This window comes from Phascolarctos cinereus, unplaced genomic scaffold (assembly GCF_003287225.1).
Source record: "Phascolarctos cinereus isolate Bilbo 61053 unplaced genomic scaffold, phaCin_HiC Scaffold_1;HRSCAF=81, whole genome shotgun sequence".
NCBI classification, from domain to species: Eukaryota; Metazoa; Chordata; class Mammalia; order Diprotodontia; family Phascolarctidae; genus Phascolarctos; species Phascolarctos cinereus.
In genome coordinates, this window is record NW_027555514.1 from 287,323,812 (window position 1) to 287,341,452 (window position 17,641).

General features: G+C 50.1%; 1 protein-coding gene across 4 annotated transcripts in view; it reads left to right on the plus strand.

The window, feature by feature from the left end:
• PARVB (parvin beta) overlaps positions 1-17,164 on the plus strand; it is a 103,308-nt gene extending 86,144 nt beyond the window's left edge. For all 4 annotated transcript variants that reach the window (XM_020982827.2, XM_020982830.2, XM_020982828.2 and 1 more), the window contains exons 11-13: positions 4,899-5,000; positions 10,041-10,113; positions 16,587-17,164. In XM_020982827.2, coding sequence (XP_020838486.1) covers positions 4,899-5,000; positions 10,041-10,113; positions 16,587-16,663 — 252 coding nt within the window. In that variant the 3' untranslated portion in view covers positions 16,664-17,164. The remainder of the gene's footprint in view (positions 1-4,898; positions 5,001-10,040; positions 10,114-16,586) is intronic.
• The last annotated feature ends 477 nt before the right edge of the window (positions 17,165-17,641 follow it).

The following is a 17,641-nucleotide window of genomic DNA, read 5'->3' on the forward strand; positions in this document are numbered from 1 at the left end:
TTGGTGACTTCCTCGGCTTTGACCTGAGATGCTCCTGCTTAAACTCCCCAGTGATCGGTGTCATTCCGGGGCCATGGCCGTCACCTCTTTACAGTAAGGAGAGCGTCCAGCCGCCTCTGAACATTTATCCACCTTCACGCAGTCTCTTTGTTAATAACCCTCCCTTGCTGCCCCTTAAAATGAATGTTAAGAATTTGTCCAGAGGATAATGGTGAGTCCTTCCAGCACAGAGTGAGAATCAGTCGATTGGTGAATGGTCAGTCAGGGTGGGTTATCTCTCCAGCCCTACATCCGATGATCGTGTGACAGGTTTGAATCCTGTCTCGGCTGATTGTAGGACCATGGGCAAGGTCACACTTAGCTCTGAGCCTCAGTTTCCTCATCTGTAAAATGGGGCTCCTAGAGTGCCTGCCTCAAGGGATTTCTATGGGGATCCACCGAGGGAACCCATGAGGTAGCCTTAAAGCCTCAGTGAATGTATTCATTATCATCCCCCCCTTACTCAGGGAAGGACCTAATACTGCCCAATGGGCCTTCCTTCAGGATTTGTGGAGTGAATGAACTGAAATTAGCCTTGGGCCAATGGGGGATGGACCCCTGGCTGCAGAAATAGAGGCTGGGGGTTTCTGCGTTATCAAAGCTGCTAATGTAGAATATTGTCTGCCCCAGACAATGGCTGTGATTGCATTAAGCCCTGGGTGGGGTGTGGAGACCAGGAAGCATGTGGGAAATGGGCCCTGAGGGCACTGCAAGGGATCTGGGCACCAGGAAGAGAGGGTCACCCAGCCTTCTGCCTGGCCTGAGCAATGGCCAGGGAAGAGAGCACCCACTGGAGAAACCAGAGAGACTAGGAATGGAGCACAAACAGGGCCCCTTTGTTCCTTCCTCTGAAAGTCTTTGAGAGCCATTGGACACAGTGGAAAGGGAACTGGCCTTGGGCTCAGGAAGATCTGGATTCAAGTGCTGCCTCTGACACATCCTAGCTGGGGGATTCTGGGCCAGTGACTTACTCCTGGGCACCAGCCTGCATCTAGGGAGCGAGTTTCCACACCAGGAGTTCACCAGTGAAATCACAGGACCAACCCCCATTCCCTGTTAAATTTAATGGACACATTTTAACTTAAAACAAACAAACAAACAGACCCTACTATGTGGCTGAAATCCACAATTTCATCCATCGTGCTCTTCTTTGGGGTCTCCTTTGTCTATTGAAAGCTTGTGTTTTGTGAGATTTTAGACAGCACTTCCCTGCCCTTGAAGAGTGGGGTGCTATGGGCTTAGAATACAGTATACCCTGTCAGACTTTTCCCAATGTGCTGGTTAGTTTCATTGGGCTTTTTCCCCGTCTTTGCTATAAAGGTTTGCCCTCTAGGAGAAGCAGGTGGAAGAATGCCCCATGAAACAAATGTAGGTGAAATGAATATTAATATTTGATTTTAAAATAAGAAGCATTGGTTTGCTACTGATTAGTAAATTCAAAATACAGAAGAAACAAAAGAAGGAGCGTTCGACTTAGAGCCCAGGAGACGAGGGCTTGGAGGCCCCGCTCTGCCGCTGGGGCATAGATTCGCTGTAAGCTCCCTAAGCCTCGTTGTCCTCCTCAATTAAAAAAAAAAAAGCATAATAACTCTGCTTTCCTCTGTCCTGCCCTGAGGACAGTTTCTGTCAGAGGCAGGACCTGAACCCAGGTCATTCTGGCTCTGGAGCCGGCCTCTGCTCACTCTGCCTCACCTACAAGGTGGTTGTTGGGATCCAGTCTACATAAAGACTATTTAAAGGCTGTTTATGATTGTAGAGCCTCAGTTTTCTCATCTGCAAAATGGGAATAACAGTACCCTCTTTGGATTGTTGGGAAGCCTTCAAGGGCCCTTGAAATTGGAGCTGTTTGTAATTGGAACAGCCTGGGGTCTCAGATCCCCCCACTCTGTTATGGCCTGAATCTGCCAGGACTTAATCAAGTGCTGAGGAGCCCCAGCCGCAGAAGCCACCCTCAGATTCATGAATCACTAGGCTTTTGTTTCTCTTCTTTCATAAAGGTAAACCTGACACTTATTAGAAAGCCTTCTGCTGAGATGCCCAGTCACCCGCAGTAAATTAAGGGGTTCAGGTGACACGGAATGCGCCAATGTTTGGGCTCGTGAGAGATGCTTGAAGGAACCTCCAGAGGTAGAACCTAGTGCTGGCCTCTCGTGGGACAGACGAGGAAACTGAGGCTCCTGCTTACCAGGGTCACTCGAGGTACTTAGGGACTGGTCAGCAGGAATGAAAGCAAAAGCATTCACAGAGTCAGAGACCTGGAGCCAGATGCTAGAGGTCATTGAGTTCAGCCTCCTCATTGTACAGATGAGGAAACTGAGGCACGTGAAGGGACTGGCTCAAAGTCACATTGCTGCTGAGTGGAGAGCTGCGATTTGAATGGATGTCCTCGGAGCTCTTACCCGCTGTGCCCACAGATATAAAAATGCCTCCAACTGAGGTCCTCCATGTCATCTCTACCTACTAAATCCCAGTGGCTCCCTGTTGTCTCTGCGAACAAATACAAAACACTCTGCTTGGCATTCAAGGCCTTTCACAACCTGGCCCCCTCCCGGATTCCCAGTTTTCTGACACCTTCCTCCCTAACACATGATCTTCGATCCAGTGGCACCAGCCTCCTCCGTTCTCTGTCCATCTCTCAGCTCTGGACGTTTTCTCTGGCTGTCCCCCCTGCTTGGCATGCCCCCCCCTCCGCTCTGGCTTTCTCTGAGTCCCACCTAGAATCCCACCTCCTACAGGAAGCCTTCCCTGACCTCTCTTACTTCCAGTGTCTTCCCTTTGTTTATATGTTGTCTCTCCCATTAGACTGTAAGCTCCTTGAGGGCAGGGATTGGCTTGTTGCCTTTCTCAGCACAGTGCCTGGCACACAGCCGGCGTTCAGTGAACAGCCTTTGACTGACTAGAAAGCTGCCAACCTTCATTGGTTGAGGGTCTTTATGGATATTAAATGTGTATTATATATTCATATAGAATTGTATTATATAAAAATGTAAATCACATTTATAATATATGACCAGTATATATGAAATGTCTATTATATATTAGTAGAGAAATATATAAGAAATATAAATCACATTTATACTATCATATATTATCATGTGATAATTATATTAAGATATAATTATATATTTACTTCAGTTGATCTTTCCAACAACCCTGGGGGTTAGATGTATCATCCCCATTTTATAGATGAAGAGATTGAGGCAGACATAGGTTAAGTGGCTTGCCCAGGGTCATGCAGCTAGTCAGTGTCTGAGGTGGGATTTGCGGTTGGGTCTTCCTGACTCCGGGCCTGGCGCTGTATCCACTTCAACACTGAGCATCTGGCTATTCTGAACATTAATTACAAAAAGAATAGAAAAGCTCATGTGGGACATTGTATGCTCTTGTTCTATGGAGCTGGTTTGGGAAACAAGTGTGTTTTTAGTTTCTCCCTTACTTCTTCCTCCTCCTGAGCTGCCACTCCAGGAATGGGCCAGTCCATCCTCCCCTCTCCGTGGGCTCTCTTCATTGCTCCTATCTGCTTGCCTGTTTGTAAGTCACCAGGCAGCTACTCACTCCTTCCAGACCTCTGGGGTCTCTGGCATCTTCTTTTTTTTTTTTTTGGTTGGGCAGTGGGGGTTAAGTGACTTGCCCAGAGTAACACAGCTAGTAAGTGTTTGGTCTGAGGCCGAATTTGAACTCAGGTCCTCCTGAATCCAGGGCCGGTTCTGTATCCACTGCACCACCTAGCTGCCCCCTGGCATCTTCTTTAGGAGCGTCTCTGCGTATCCTCATTTCTTCTCCTGTCATCCTGGTGTTTTCTAGACCCTGGGGACCCCCATTGTTCTTCCCTTAGTCCATACTTTATACTTTCAAAATGGCGCCTAGAAAGTCTAGGAAACATGGAATCTCTTTCCTGCTCTCCTGCACATTGACTGTGAGACCTCCCCCAAGGTCCTTCCCTTTTCTGAGCCTGATGAGGGAGTTGGACGTTTCCAGTGGCAGGGATCTTAGAGGCCATCCGGTTGGTGCCCTCCCTTGACAAAGAAGGACACAGTGGCATGGGGTGGGGGGGAGGGCCTTTCCTAAAGTCACATGTACATGGCAGAGCTGGGACACAGGAAGGGATCTTACAGGTTATTTGGTACATCCCTCTTGTTTTACAGAAGAGGAAACGGAGGCCCACGGAGGTTATGTGACTTTGCTAAGGTCACACAGATGGAAAGTGAAAGAGCCGAGAGCACCATAAGATCATAGGCCTCACCCTGGAAGGGGCCCTTGCCCCACCCTCCCCCAGTTTTACAAACAAGGACAGTGAGGTCCAGCCATTTGTCCAAGGTCATGACTAGAAAGTGGCAGAACCAGGATGATCTCAGAGAGTCATGGCTCTCCTGGAGCTGGGAGGGGCCTGAAGCCCAGGGATTTTAAGTGACTTACCCAAGGTCACCTAGGTGGTAAGGATCAGAGATGAGATTTGAACCCAGTCCTCTGGGTTCCAATATCCTGTGGTGTTGTATGGTTCTCTGGCCTTGATTTGCTTTGGCTTCTCCCTCTGCAAAAAGGGTGAGTGATCCGTCCCAGAGCTCAGTGAACAGTGGTTAAGCACTAGGGATGATAGTGACCTTGCCTTGACGTCTTGGGGACACAAGGCTTCATCCACCCAGAATTATTCTTATGGCTTGAAAAGTGAGGGTGTCTTCTCCCTCCCTGGGGCCAGGAGAAGGTGTCTTTCTGGCCGTGGCAGAAGGAGCATGGCAGCCCTGACAGAGGGAGCATGGTGCCGGAGGCAGGCATTCTAGACTCAAGTATGGCTTTTCTCTGCTTGAGGGAACCAGAGGCAGGACCTATCCGGGAACATCACCGATGCTGGTTTTCTTCAGTTTGCAGATGGCGTGTACCTGGTTTTGCTCATGGGCCTACTGGAAGGATACTTTGTTCCTCTCCATAACTTCCATTTAACTCCAGAGAATTTCGAGCAGAAGGTATGTACACGTTTACGCGCACATCTGGGTGTCGAGGCTACGGGCTTGTGATGGCTTGGGGAAGGACCCCAGGAGGAGCGTGTCATCATCTTATGGTTATGCCCCTAATGATTCAGGAGTTAACCTGGAGACTGTGGTCATTGAAAACTTCACTCTTGGCCCTCCCAAAGGTCATCTGAAAGGTGTCCATCTCCATGGCTTTTCGGGGGTGGGCAGAGAATGTGAGCCAGTGCCAGTAGCCAGACAAGTGTAAAACTGGCGCGTGGGCCTCAGTCTGTTTACTGGATCCTGGCTGGCTGCCCTGAGCTTCTGGGCTGCTGAGGCTAACCTATGGCATCTGGGGCAGGTCCAGCCCAGCAAGGGTGGGAGGGAGCCAGCAGAGTCCAGGAAGGGGCCCCCGGCCAGACTCAGGAAAGGTTGGGAGGTCTTGTCGACCATATTCTCAGGTCTCCTCCAAGTGGGAAGAAAATATGTTTGGTTGTGAGTTCTTGCCATGTCTCTGCTTCAACAGGGCAGGTGCCAGAGGCATTGTTTTGGAGAGAAGACTGTTTTAAGTAAAACTGTTAAAAAAAAAAATATATACACACACACACACACACACACACACACACACACACACACACACACGGAGAGGGGCTGAGATCCTAGCCAGTAAACAGACTGAAATTTAACTTGACACACATTTGATGAGCATCTGCTGTCAGGACACCGTCTCAGATACTTGGGCACAGAATTGAAAGGTCATATAGTCCCTGCCTTCAGGGAGTTTACAGTCCAGTGGCAGTAAGTGAGCCAGGTAAGAAGGAGGACTAGACCTGTGATTTCATTAGACCTACAGTCTTAGAACATTGCCTGGGACTCCTGAGAAATTTAAGTGATTTGTCCAGGGTCACAGAGGCAGAATGTACTAGAGACATCTTCTAAAAAAACAAACAAGCCAATTTAATTTTGTTTTCAGGTTCATCTTCTCTCCCTCTCCCTTCCCCTCCCCCCAGCTGAGAAAGTGAGAAAAACAAAACCCTTTACAAATCTATATAATCAAACACAACAAATTCCTGCATTGGCCGAGTCCACCGGCCTTCATCAGCAGCCTGAGTCCATTTCCCCTCTCTCAGAGGACTCATTGTGAGTCCTTAGTCAGAGGCTTAGAGACTCGCTGTCTCTTCTCATTTTGCCAAACTGCCTCCTGCAGAATTTATTACAGAATAAGAACAGCATTTCCAAAGCACTTTAAGGTTTGCAAAGGTCGTTACAAATGTCATCTCATTGAAACCTTGCCACAGCCCTGGGAGGGGGTGCCATTATTATCTTCATTTTTTAGATGAGGAAACTGAGGCTGAGAAAAGTTCATGACTTGCCCAGGGTCTCACAGCTAATAAGTGCCCTGAGGCCAAGTTTGAACTCAGGTCTCTAGCACCTTCTCGCTGCACCACCTCTAAGTACAAGTAGGACAGTAGAGCAGGTAGAATGTGATGGGGCAGACCCTACACGGTGTTCTAGGACTATCTGAGCGTTTATAATAGGGGGTAGGTGGGAGGGAGGCTAATCTCCAAAGGTGAAAGTCTGACAGTCAGAAGATATGAATTATGAGACTTTCTTAGAAAATTGATCTGATTTCTTAGTGATTTTATTAGTATAGGGAATTTCCAGGTGAGGAAAGGCCCTCATCCAGTGCAGGTTGGCACTTTTTATAAGTCAGTCAATCAGTAAATGTTTATTAAGCACCTGCTATATGCCAGGCACTGTGCTAAGCCCTGAGGATACAAGGAAAAGCAATACATAGTCCTTGCTCTCAAGGAGCTTACAGTCTAATGGGAGAGACAATGTGCAGACAAATATATACAAAGTAAGCTGTATGCAGGGTAAATAGGAAATAATTACCAGAGGGAAGGCACTAGAATTAGGAGGAGTTGGGGAGACCTCCTGAAGAAGGCAGGATTTTATTTGGGATGTAAAGAAAGCTGGGGAGGTCAGTAGTCAGAAGGAGAGAGAGCATTCCAGGCATGGCAGACAGTCAGAGATGGAGAGTATTGTTCACGGACCAGCCAGGAGGCCGGGGTCACTGGGTTGAAGTGTAAGTATCACAAGGAATAAGGTGCAAAAAGACTGGAAAGGGAGGAGGGGCCAGGTTATGTGGGGCTTCAGATGCCAAACAGCATTTCCTGTTTGCTCCTGGAGGCAGGAGGGAGCTTCTGGAGTAGGGGGTGGCATGGTCAGACCTGAGCTTTAGGAAGATCACCTTAGTGGCTGGATGGAAGATGGATTGGAGTGGGAAGAGACTGAGGTAGGAAGACTCATGCACAGGCTATTGCAGTAGTCCAGGCAGGCATCAGGGTGGTGGCAGCCTCAGAGGAGAGAAGGGGAGGGTAGGAGAGATGCTGCCAAGGTGAAATCAACAAGAAATGTTGCAGAGGTGAAATTGACAGGCAACAGCTTGGACTTGGGGGGTGAGAGAGTCCAGGATGACTCCAAGGTTGGGAGCCTGAGGGATGGGAGGATGGTGATGCCCTCTACCATAATTGGGAAGTGGGTATGGGCTGTTGAGGGGGAATGATAATGAGTTCTGTTAGGGACTGAAAGTCCCAGAGAAGTTAGGGATGGATGAGTAGATTTGAGCATAGAGATGAAAATCTCTGTGTTAGTTAAGTGAGAAAAATTTCCTGTCTTAGAGAGGTGTCTGAGGCTTAGAGTTAAGTGATTTGCCTAAGGTCAGGCAGCCAGAATGCATCAAGAGGCAGTTTGAAGCCACATCTTCCTGGCTTTGAGGCTGACTCTATTCTCTGTCTCTCTGTCTCCCTCTGTCTCTCTGTCTCCCTTTGTCTCTCCCCGTCTCTCCCCCCGCGTCCCCCTCTCTCTCTCTCTCTCTCCCTCTCTCTCTCTCTCTCTCTCTCTCTCTCTCTCTCTCTCTCTCTCTCTCTCTCTCTCTCTCTCTCTCTCTCTCTGTCTCTCCAAAATGAATTACAAGGTCATCTCAGTGCAAAGACTCACTCAGTCTGTGAGAATCCCCCTCGTTCAGTGGTCCCTTTGTTATGTTTTGTCTACTGACGTCTCATGGCAAAGTTTGACCTCTGCATGTTGTCGTGGCTTTCTGTTCAACTCAGCCATCATAGACTTTCTAACATCTCGAGTTGTTTTCAAATGTGGGTTGAACTAAACACTGATTTTTTTTCAAAATGCTTTTCTGTTATTATTCTGCATTGTGAGTAAATTTTTATCCATATGTTTCTGATTCATTTTACACTTAACTCATCAAAATATTGTGGTTCGAAGGGTTTTAGATTGCTGAGCATTCTGAGAACTCTTCCAACTGCAGAATTCTCCAATGGCTTGTCCCCAGTTTATTCTCCCCCACTTTCTTTGGCTGACCCACAGCCAGCCCCTTGGGTCTTAGGTTGGGTCTCTCTGAATCCTCATGGGTTAGTTGGAAGGTTTAAGTGCCCCTGCAGCAAATGTTAGGTAGTCAGAGGCCTTTTCAAGAGATAGGTCCTGTTATTATTTTCATTTTACAGATGAGGAAGCTGAAGTCCTCAGGTCACAACTCCATGGCTCTAGTAAACACCCCCAGAATAACAGGTCACCAGCTCATTTAGGACCTGATGATATTAATTGGGAGAAAGGGCTTAGAAGTCTCCCTTAAATCCCCTTGTGTTTCCCACTTATGGAAATCCCAGACTCACCAGAATAAAAGGCCTGTGGCTGGGGGGCAGGGTGGGGGAGGTGCTTTCTGGGTCTGAAGTGCTTTCCATCTATTTTGTTGCATTTATCTACTACCTGCTGTGTGCCAGGCACTGCATACTAAACACTGGCATACAGAGAAGAGCATAAGCCAGGTCCCTGCCCTCGGGGAGCTCACAGTCTAACGAAGAAGACACCGTGCAAACAACCGAGTTCCTACAAGGCAGCATGGGAAAGGAGGGATGGCGGGGTGGTGGGGTGAGTCTCTGGGGAAGCCAGAGGACGGCGAGGAGGAGGGAGAGCCTTCCAGGTGTGGGGAAAGGTCCAGAGATGGAGGGTCACAGAGGAGCGTCAGGGGGGCCCATGTCACTGGACCAGAGAGTGCGTGGATAGAAAGACAGCCTGAAAAGGGGGGAAGGGGCCAGGTCAGGAAGGGTTTTCCGTGATAAATAGTATTTTATGTTTGATTCTGGAAATAATGGGGAGCCTTGGGCTTGACTGATTGGGGGTGACCTAGTCAGACCTTCATGAGGATGGACTCAAGTGGGGCAGGGAGACCCGCAAGAGGAGGGAGGGGAAGAGGGTCTGCGCCAGAGGGCAGCCGGGTGAAGGGGCCTCTATGTGGGGAGACGGCAAGGTATCGATAAAGCACTTTGCAGACCTCAGAGTGTGCTGTAAACTCTAGCTGTGATTATTAAGTGACTTGCCCAAGGTCACCCAGCGATGAGGTCTGAGGCAGGGTCCCCTGCTGTCCATTCTGCATCCCACCCATCTAGCCCAGTTGAGGAGACACGTCCCTGAAGGCAGAGTGCCTCCTTTCTACTCAGAGACTCAGGCTGTGCTGGGACTGGACCCAGGCCTCCTGATACCCACTGTCCTGTCCCACCTTACTTCATAGAAGGGCAAAGAGGAACTTTGTAAGCCATATAGAACTTTGTAAGAATAAATCATTTTATAAGGAAAAAAAAGAAATCACTGGACTCCCATCAAGGCGAGGCAACCCTCTGGCTCCACTTGGGGATGAATTTCCTGAAAGTAGAAACAAGGCCCTGGAGGGTAGACCCTGGGGCAGGGAGAGCCGGGCAGGGGCTCCAAAGATGAAGAGAAAGGTGGTGTCAGTTTGTCCTCAGACATTCAACATGATCCTCTCTTGGGGGGAATAAGAGGAGGGGTGGAATTAGATTCAGTCTGCCTAGCTTTTACGAATTGCGTACTGTGTGTGTGGCATACAGCACCTGGCGCTTAATAAATGTTGATTGCTTGCTTGAGGGTGCTGGGCATGTGACAATAAAAACTGGGCTGCTCCCTCCCCTCAGGAAGCTTACATTTTGTTTCTAGCCCATGACTCTTTTTTTTTTTGGGCAGGTCCACAACGTCTCATTCGCTTTTGAACTCATGCAAGATGGCGGACTCAAGAAACCAAAGGCCCGCCCAGAAGGTAGGAGATTCCTTTTAAGGAAACTACAAAACAAATGACTGATTTCTCTTGTTTTCATCCCTTTCCTTTTCTGAATAGTATCCCTCTCCCCCAGCAAGCCCTATCTTGTAACAAAAAAGGAACGAAATACACTTCAGCAAAGTTACTCTACGCAGTCACCAAATCTGAGAGTATATGCAGCGCTCCGCACCCATAGCCCCCCACCTCTGCAGAGATGGGAGGGAGGTACCTTTTCCCATCATCCTCGTGGGGGCCCAACCAGGTTAGTCCTGATAATTCCATGCTGTAGGGGAGTACCTTGGAGAGCTGCCTAGCCCATGGAGAGGTGAAGTGACTTACCCAGAGTCACCTAGCTAGGCTGGGGCAGAGGCTCAAACCCATGCTTTCTCCCTTTGATAGCAAGACATATTAGTGGTGACTGTCGCTGCCTTGGAGTGTACCACGGCTGGGTGGTAAATGAGCTCCTCATCCCCTGGCGTCTTCAAAGGGAAGTTATTGAGAAGCTGTCGTGGGGCTGGGAGGGGAGAGATTCCTATTCACCTTCGGACTGGGCTGTAGACCTACTTCTCAGAAAGGGACCTATGAGGTCACTGAGTCTATTTTACAGATCAGGAAACTGAGGCCCAAAGCAGTGAGGTGACTCTAGGTCATTGGGTCATAGATTTTAGAACTAGGAAGAACCTTAGAGATTGAGTTCAGCCACCTCACTTTACAGTTGAGGAAACTGAGGCTTAGTGATTTGGCCATCGTCACCCATGTAGTAAGCATAAAAGCCAGGACCCATAAGATAAAAATATGTGTCTAGAGCTGGAAGGAAGCTTAGAGGCTACTGACCCATTTTATAGATGAGGAAAGTCAAGTCGCCAAGTACTTATAAAGTGCTGCTGTGTGGCAAGCACTCTGCTAAGCTGTGGGGAATATAGATAAAGGCAAAAGAGAAAGTCCCTGCCCTCAAGGACCTTATATTCTAATGGAGAGGACAGCCCAGAAAACCGTGTGTGGTGTGTGTGTGTGTGTGTGTGTGTGTGTAAGGGGCCCACAGGCAGGACTATGAACTCAAAGTATCATCCGTCAGATTATCTCCAACCCCAGCGATTTCCAGTGATGGGCCCCCCATCATCTTACAGTTGAGGAAGCTGGAGGCCTATAGAAATCAAAGGACTTTTCCAAGCTCACACTGACTTAAAACAAGGGGAAGAGGCCCAGTGATTGGATTCTAAGACACTGGAGGGGAGGGAAGCAGGTTTCACTGTCCTTGGGCTCCCCCCAGAGCCTTGCACGAGGTTCCCTCCTGAGTGCATGTGTGGGCCAGGCTGGGATGGGCTTGGGGAGCAGGCACACCCTGGGCTAGGAGGCAGCTGGCGCCCAGAAATAGCTGGGGGGAAGGTTGGCCATGGTCCAGTTAGCTCGGGTTTCGTTACATCGGGCATTTCTGGACCTTGGTGATACCACTCAGGAGAGTTCATTGGACGGCCACCTTTGTCTGTCCCTCTGGCTGAAGGCAGCTGTGATGTCTGGAAGGCTTCACGCCTTATATCCTGTTGAGGAGTTTGAGTCACAGGGGTGCAGCAGGGGAACTCTGTAGTGCCCAGGGGCCTGGTTCTTCTTCTGACCTCCAGAAGGAGCCCCCTTTGTGCCAGCCCCTGGAGTCCTCCCTTAGTCAGACCTGTCTGTTTTTTGGGTTACCTCTGGACTGGGTCACTCTCCTGAGTATCACAGCCAGACCATGAGGCCAAGCTTGACCTGATTCCTGGCTTGGACTCACAAGAATCCTAAGGGAACAGTGTGGTACAGTGCCCAGGGCATTGGCTCTGGAGTCTAAAGGTCTGGGTTCGGTTCCTGCGTCTGACGATTGCTTCCTCTGTTCCTTTAGCAGATCACTGGCTTATCCTCCCAGAGCTACATTTTTCTCCCCCGTAACATGAGAGGATTGAGCTAGATGGTATCCAGGGTTCCTTCTATCTCCAGTTCTTGGGCAGATCACTCTCTATGCCTCAGTTTCCTCCCCTGTAAAATGAGGGGTTTGGACCAGATGGCATCCCAGGTCACTTCCAATTTTCCATCTGTGACGTTCTTAGGTTCTTTTATGTTTCAGAGGGGCTGAGATCTGTGGGGGGATCTGGAGTCTGTAGCTCTGTTTCCTTTGCTGTCATTTTGTATGACTTCACAGGGTCAGAAGGAGGAAAACAGTGAGTTGTTAAGTATTAGAGAATTAATGACAACCATTCTGACAGTGTTTGTGTAGAGTACGTGCTTAATGCACGCTGTCCCCTCCCCCACCACTAGGGGCAGGGACCTGTTTCTCTTTTCTTTGTCTCTCCGGGACTGGCACATGGGAGATGTTTAAGGAAGTCTGCGCTTGAGTTACTTGTGTTTATTTTGTGCCGCCAAATAGAACGGAAGCTTCTTGAGGGCAAAGGCCGGCTCCTACTTATCTTGATATCCATGCCTAGTATACAGAGGGTGCTTCAGAAATGCTTGTTGGTTGCTTCGCTCACAGACAACAGGTGGCAGGTATTTGCCCAGTGAAGTGGTAGGGCCGGGATCTGCCCCTCTCAGACACCCAGCCTGGTGTTCTTTGGGCAGAGTTAGGGGTAGGGTCTTTTTTGACGCCTGGAGCCTGGCATTTCTGGTGGTTGAAATTGGTCTTGGCGGAGGTAAAGAAAGGCCCTGTAGACCGACTCCACCGGCTCCATCCCGGCATTTGTCGGGGTGGGGGAGGGGAGAACCTTGCTTCTCCAAGGGCCCCGCCCCCAACCCTGACTCTCCTCTGCACCTGTTGCTTTGCCTGGTTTCTTGCATCAGCCAACCTTCCCAGGTTAAAGTCATCACCTCTAATTTCATCCAGCCTTGCTTGACTCCACCTCTCCCCTCTGATTGGAGGGCGGAGTCCCAGGCTCCTCCCACGGCCTCCCGTATTTATAGAGGGCAGAAAGCCCGCCTTGACTCGTGTCCTCTGCGTCTGCTTCTCTTCTCGCTTCCAGCTCCTGGAGGATGCCCCCGGGCCGGCAGGTAGCCCCTGGTGACCCGTCCTGGCCCAGCAGGTAGCCCCTGGTGTCCCGTCCCGGCACCGGCCTTTCCCTACCCTGAGATGTAAGCTCTTTGAGGAGAGGGACTCTTAAAAAAACCCCATAAAACAAAGCCAATTGTACCCCCAGTGCTTAGCAGCAGTAGGTGCTTAATAAATGTTCGTGGGATTGGATTCCGAGCAGAGAGTGCCTGTAGGGGAGCGGGGCGTGTGCGTGACTTGATCCAGCTGGCTGGAGTCAGAAAGCTTTTACTCTGAGGCTGCTGGGGTTGGAGTTGGCATTTACTGGGCGATCGTGTGGGAGGCTTGCCTTTTTGTGGTCACTGGGAAATGTGCTAGATTTGGCCGCTTTTCTTCCTCCTTTCTCACTTTGGGTAAGTTTCTCCTTTCATTGGATGAAGAAACATTGGCTTGAAATTTCTTCCATTATGTTCAGAGGGAAGGAAGGTAGTGAGAGGCTGGGCCTGGACGTTAGACAAGAGACAAAGGAAGAACTGGCCAAGTGGACCAAAAGTCTAAGGGAAAGCTCTTTGGATCCTGAAGCAGAGACTGTCAGAGCTAGGAGGGCCCTTAGAACAGGGGATGTCAGGGCTGGGAGGGGCCTGAGAACAGGGGATGTCAGGGCTGGGAGGGGGCTGAGAACAGGGCATTTCAGGGCTGGGAGGGGCCTGAGAACAGGAAAAGATTGGAGCTGGGGAGGTGGACACTTTCAGATTGAGTTCGGCCATCTTTTCATTTCACAGAAGGGGCTCTCTGAAGGGAGGTGATTTTCCCAAGGACTCAGGGATTTATCATTGATGAGACATATAATGATGAAAAAGAGTTTTGTTCCCACAGACACTTCTCTGTGTGAGTTTTCTCTCTCTGGTGCCTGAGAAGTTGGTTTTGTGAACTGCTGTGGCCCCAGGTCTCCTTCCCCAGGTGGTTGCCACCCTCTGGTGCTGAGCTTTTCTCACCTTTCCGGGCTGTTCCTTAGCCAGCTGACTTGGTCTGTCCGTTATGTTTGAGGCCTTTCCAACCTGGTCAGACCTGCCAGAGACTGGGCTTCTCTGGCAGAATCTTCTGGAGGCAGCGTCGCCTCAACCATGGTTTGGTGTCAGAGGGAGTCATTCATAGATATCTTCTGTGATATTTCCTCGTGGAACTCTTTGATTTGCCAAAAGCCAACATGACATGGCAAATTCTCCCAGAAAGATGCTTCCTGTGAAGGCCCTGCTGAAGGGAGGATGACCCCAGCTGACTTGTAAGCCAGGGTGTGCCCCCCCCCTCCCCTGGCATGGGGCTTTGGATGGAGGGATGGAGGGTCCAGCCTCCTCAGCTCTGCCCCTTAGTCTTTAACTGAGGTGCTGAGCAGCAGATGTTGAGGCCTCCAGGAAACTTGCAGATCCCAGGTGGAATTCCCGCTTTTCCAGTTGTGATGCTGTGTCAGCTTTTTTGGGCCACAGTGTGCTGTGTGACGTGGGGAGGTTGGGCTTGGCCTCTGAGGGCCCTTCCAGCCCTTTACTACCCATTATGCTGAGAGAGAGAGAGAGAGAGAGAGAGAGAAGGAGAGAGAGAGACAGACAGAGAAAGGAAGGAAGGGAGAGAGAGAGACAGACAGAGAGGGAGAGAGAGAGACAGAGAGAAAGATTGATTGTGTACTTAGCCTGAGTTGGCTCCATTTCTTCCCTGGGTCAACGGTCTGATCAATGCTAATTTTCCCTTCTCAGCATTTATAAGGACTGAAGCTCAGCATCTCTAGGTTGGCCAGTCATAGAATCATTCTTTTTGTGCCTGTTTATTCACCAATGTTATTGTTAATGTGGGTTTTTTTTTCTGTCAAGTCAGAAGTCAGGGGAAATTGGGGAGGTCACAGAACTGAAAGGACTCTGAGGGGCTGTGTCTGGTACAGCAGCTGCCTAGGGATCCCCCCCCCCACACACACACACACTATCTCTGACAGCTGATCATCCAGCCTTAGCTTGAAGACCTTCAGTGATGGGGAACTTACTACCTCCTGGGATGGCCCATTCCTCTTCTTCCTTTGGACCTCTCTGTTCAGGATTCTTTTTTTTCCCTTTCATAAACTGATCCAAGGTCTGCTTCTTTAAATCTTCTCTCCTCACCTCCTCCCCCCCCCCCGTTTGCTTCTGGTTTTACCCACTTGGGCCAGGCAGAACATGGTAGCCCTCCACCAAGCCTCTACTAAATGCCTGCTGTGTGCCAGGTGCTGGGAATGCAGTGGCCTCCTGAGGTGAGCTAGCTCCTCAGGGCAAGTATCTGTGCCTCAGATCAGTCGTGGCTGAGGTCCTGTTTGGCAGTTGCTATGGCAAACATTGGTCAGGGTGCTTGAGGGCTCCAGTCGTCATCCCTGGCTGACGTCCTCTGGCACCGGGGCAGAGGCTGGGCTAGAGAGCCCAGGAAACCCAGACCTGCCCTCCGACCTTCCCACCCCTTTCTTCTGGTCCTTGTTCTCTGTATTCAGGTCAAAAAGAGAGAGGGACAAAGAGGGCCTGGAGGCCTGTTTCTAAATGGACCAGCTGGGTTTCAGGGAGGTGTCAGTTTGTCTTTAAATAGAAATGTTATGCCATGGACATGGCAGAGATTTCAGAGCTGGGAGATTGATTTCCAAAAAGTAAAAATAGCCAAGTCCTATGAAGGCCCAGCAGCCAGGGACTTGTGAAGGGCTGGCGATGCGTTATCCCTGATCTGGGGAGGTGGCCGCGCTGGCCCTTGGAGAGCCCTGGACAGCAGCCCCGAGAGCTGGCTTTGATCCCTGTCCCTGGTCCGCCGTCCCCTTCAAAATGGGAGTCATACACCTGTCCTCTCCGCCTCCCAAGGGCTGGGGGGATGAAAGGAGAAAACCCACATGAGCTACTTTACCTGGCACTGCCTTCCCCTGCCCAGCTGTCCAGGCAAGTGTCCTGGTGCCCAGGTCTGCTCAAGAAGCCCCAGGGGCTCCTGCCCACCCTTCTAGACTGTCTATTCCCTGCTCCCTCACCCGGTGAGCCCTGTGTCTGGAATGTGCTCGCTCACAGCCCCTCAGAATCCCTAGCTTCTTGTAGTTTTTACAGTTAATGGTCAGGCTGTCTCCCTCCCCCTCCTCACTCCCACTGGAGGACCTTGTAAAGGAATGCCCCTGACTCCCCAGCTGCAAAAGCCCTGTGTTGACTTTGGAAATGATCATCTGCTTGTTTCCCTCAGTAGATCGGAAGCTGCAAGAGGGCAGGGGCTGATATCCCCAGCTCTGACAGAGAGTGCACTGAGCTCTTTGAGGTGGGGGCCATTCTCCCCAGTACTCTGCACGTCGTAGGTGCCTAATGAGGACTTTTTAATGAACGGATTACTGCCCTAGTTCCTTGCATTTGCTGTGAGGGATTTCTGTGTCTTATTCACACAGGGTTGGGCGGGGGCTTGTTCCCCACCCCCCCAAACCTCCTAAAGAGCTTCTTTTCCTCCCCTGCAGATGTCGTCAACCTGGACCTCAAGTCTACCCTGAGGGTTTTATACAACCTGTTCACCAAGTACAAAAACATTGAGTGATCCCAGAAGCTACTGGAATACTCATCCGCGATGTCTTCCTGAAGGGGAACCAGGCCTCGGTCTCTCCTTTGTGCCTTAGTCCAGTTTGTTTACCTTCGTGAAGCTGCGGGATTTGCTGCCTCCTCTTCGGGGTTGTCTGAAGCCCTGTCTCCTTGGTGCTAGGGAGCAAAGCCCGCTGGAAATGATGGGGCCGGGGCTGGGGGCCCCCCACCTCGGATGCTGGATCCCTGCTCCTGCTTTGCTTTCGGGACAGATTTCTAGCTCAAACGGAGCTCAGCAGAGGCCACCTGGCCTGTTCTAGGATGGACTGAGGTCTGTCCAAATGCCCCACACTGTCCTGGCTTTCCAACTGTTTCTCTCGGGCTGGTGGAAGTCCCTTTAAAACCTTTGCTTTCCAGTAAAAATGGGCTTTGCATTTTCTTTCTTTCCACCCTCCCCTTCGTTTCAAAGAATATCTTAAACTATTTATAAGAAACTCTTGATGTTTCCTCTCTCATCATATGAATGTTTGGCTGCCCATTTTATATGACGTGAACTACACGCCAAAGGGGTGTGTGACAGATGGGCTGCAGAGCTCACCAGCCTGAGAGCCGGGAGAGTAAGGAGGGTCTCCTTCCAGCTGTATCACCTTGGGCAAGTCATTTCCCCATCACTGGGCCTCAGTTTCCCTAACTGTCAAATGAAGGTGGGTGAAAGTAGACTCTGGGCCATCTAGTTCAGCTCACTCATTTTGCAAGCCAAATAACAGAGTCCGAGAGATCTAGGATGACAGGATAGAGGCCCCTTCCCCATTCTAGCCCCCTCATTTACAGATGGGGAGCCTGGGCAACATTTAGTGACTTTTTAGCATGACACTCATAATGAGAATCAGAGGTGGAATTTGAACCCAGATCCCACTCTGGCCTCCTTGAGTCTGACTTTCTGGGTGTCCTATTTGCAACTGCATCCATCTTTACTTTTTAAATGACTATTTTCCAA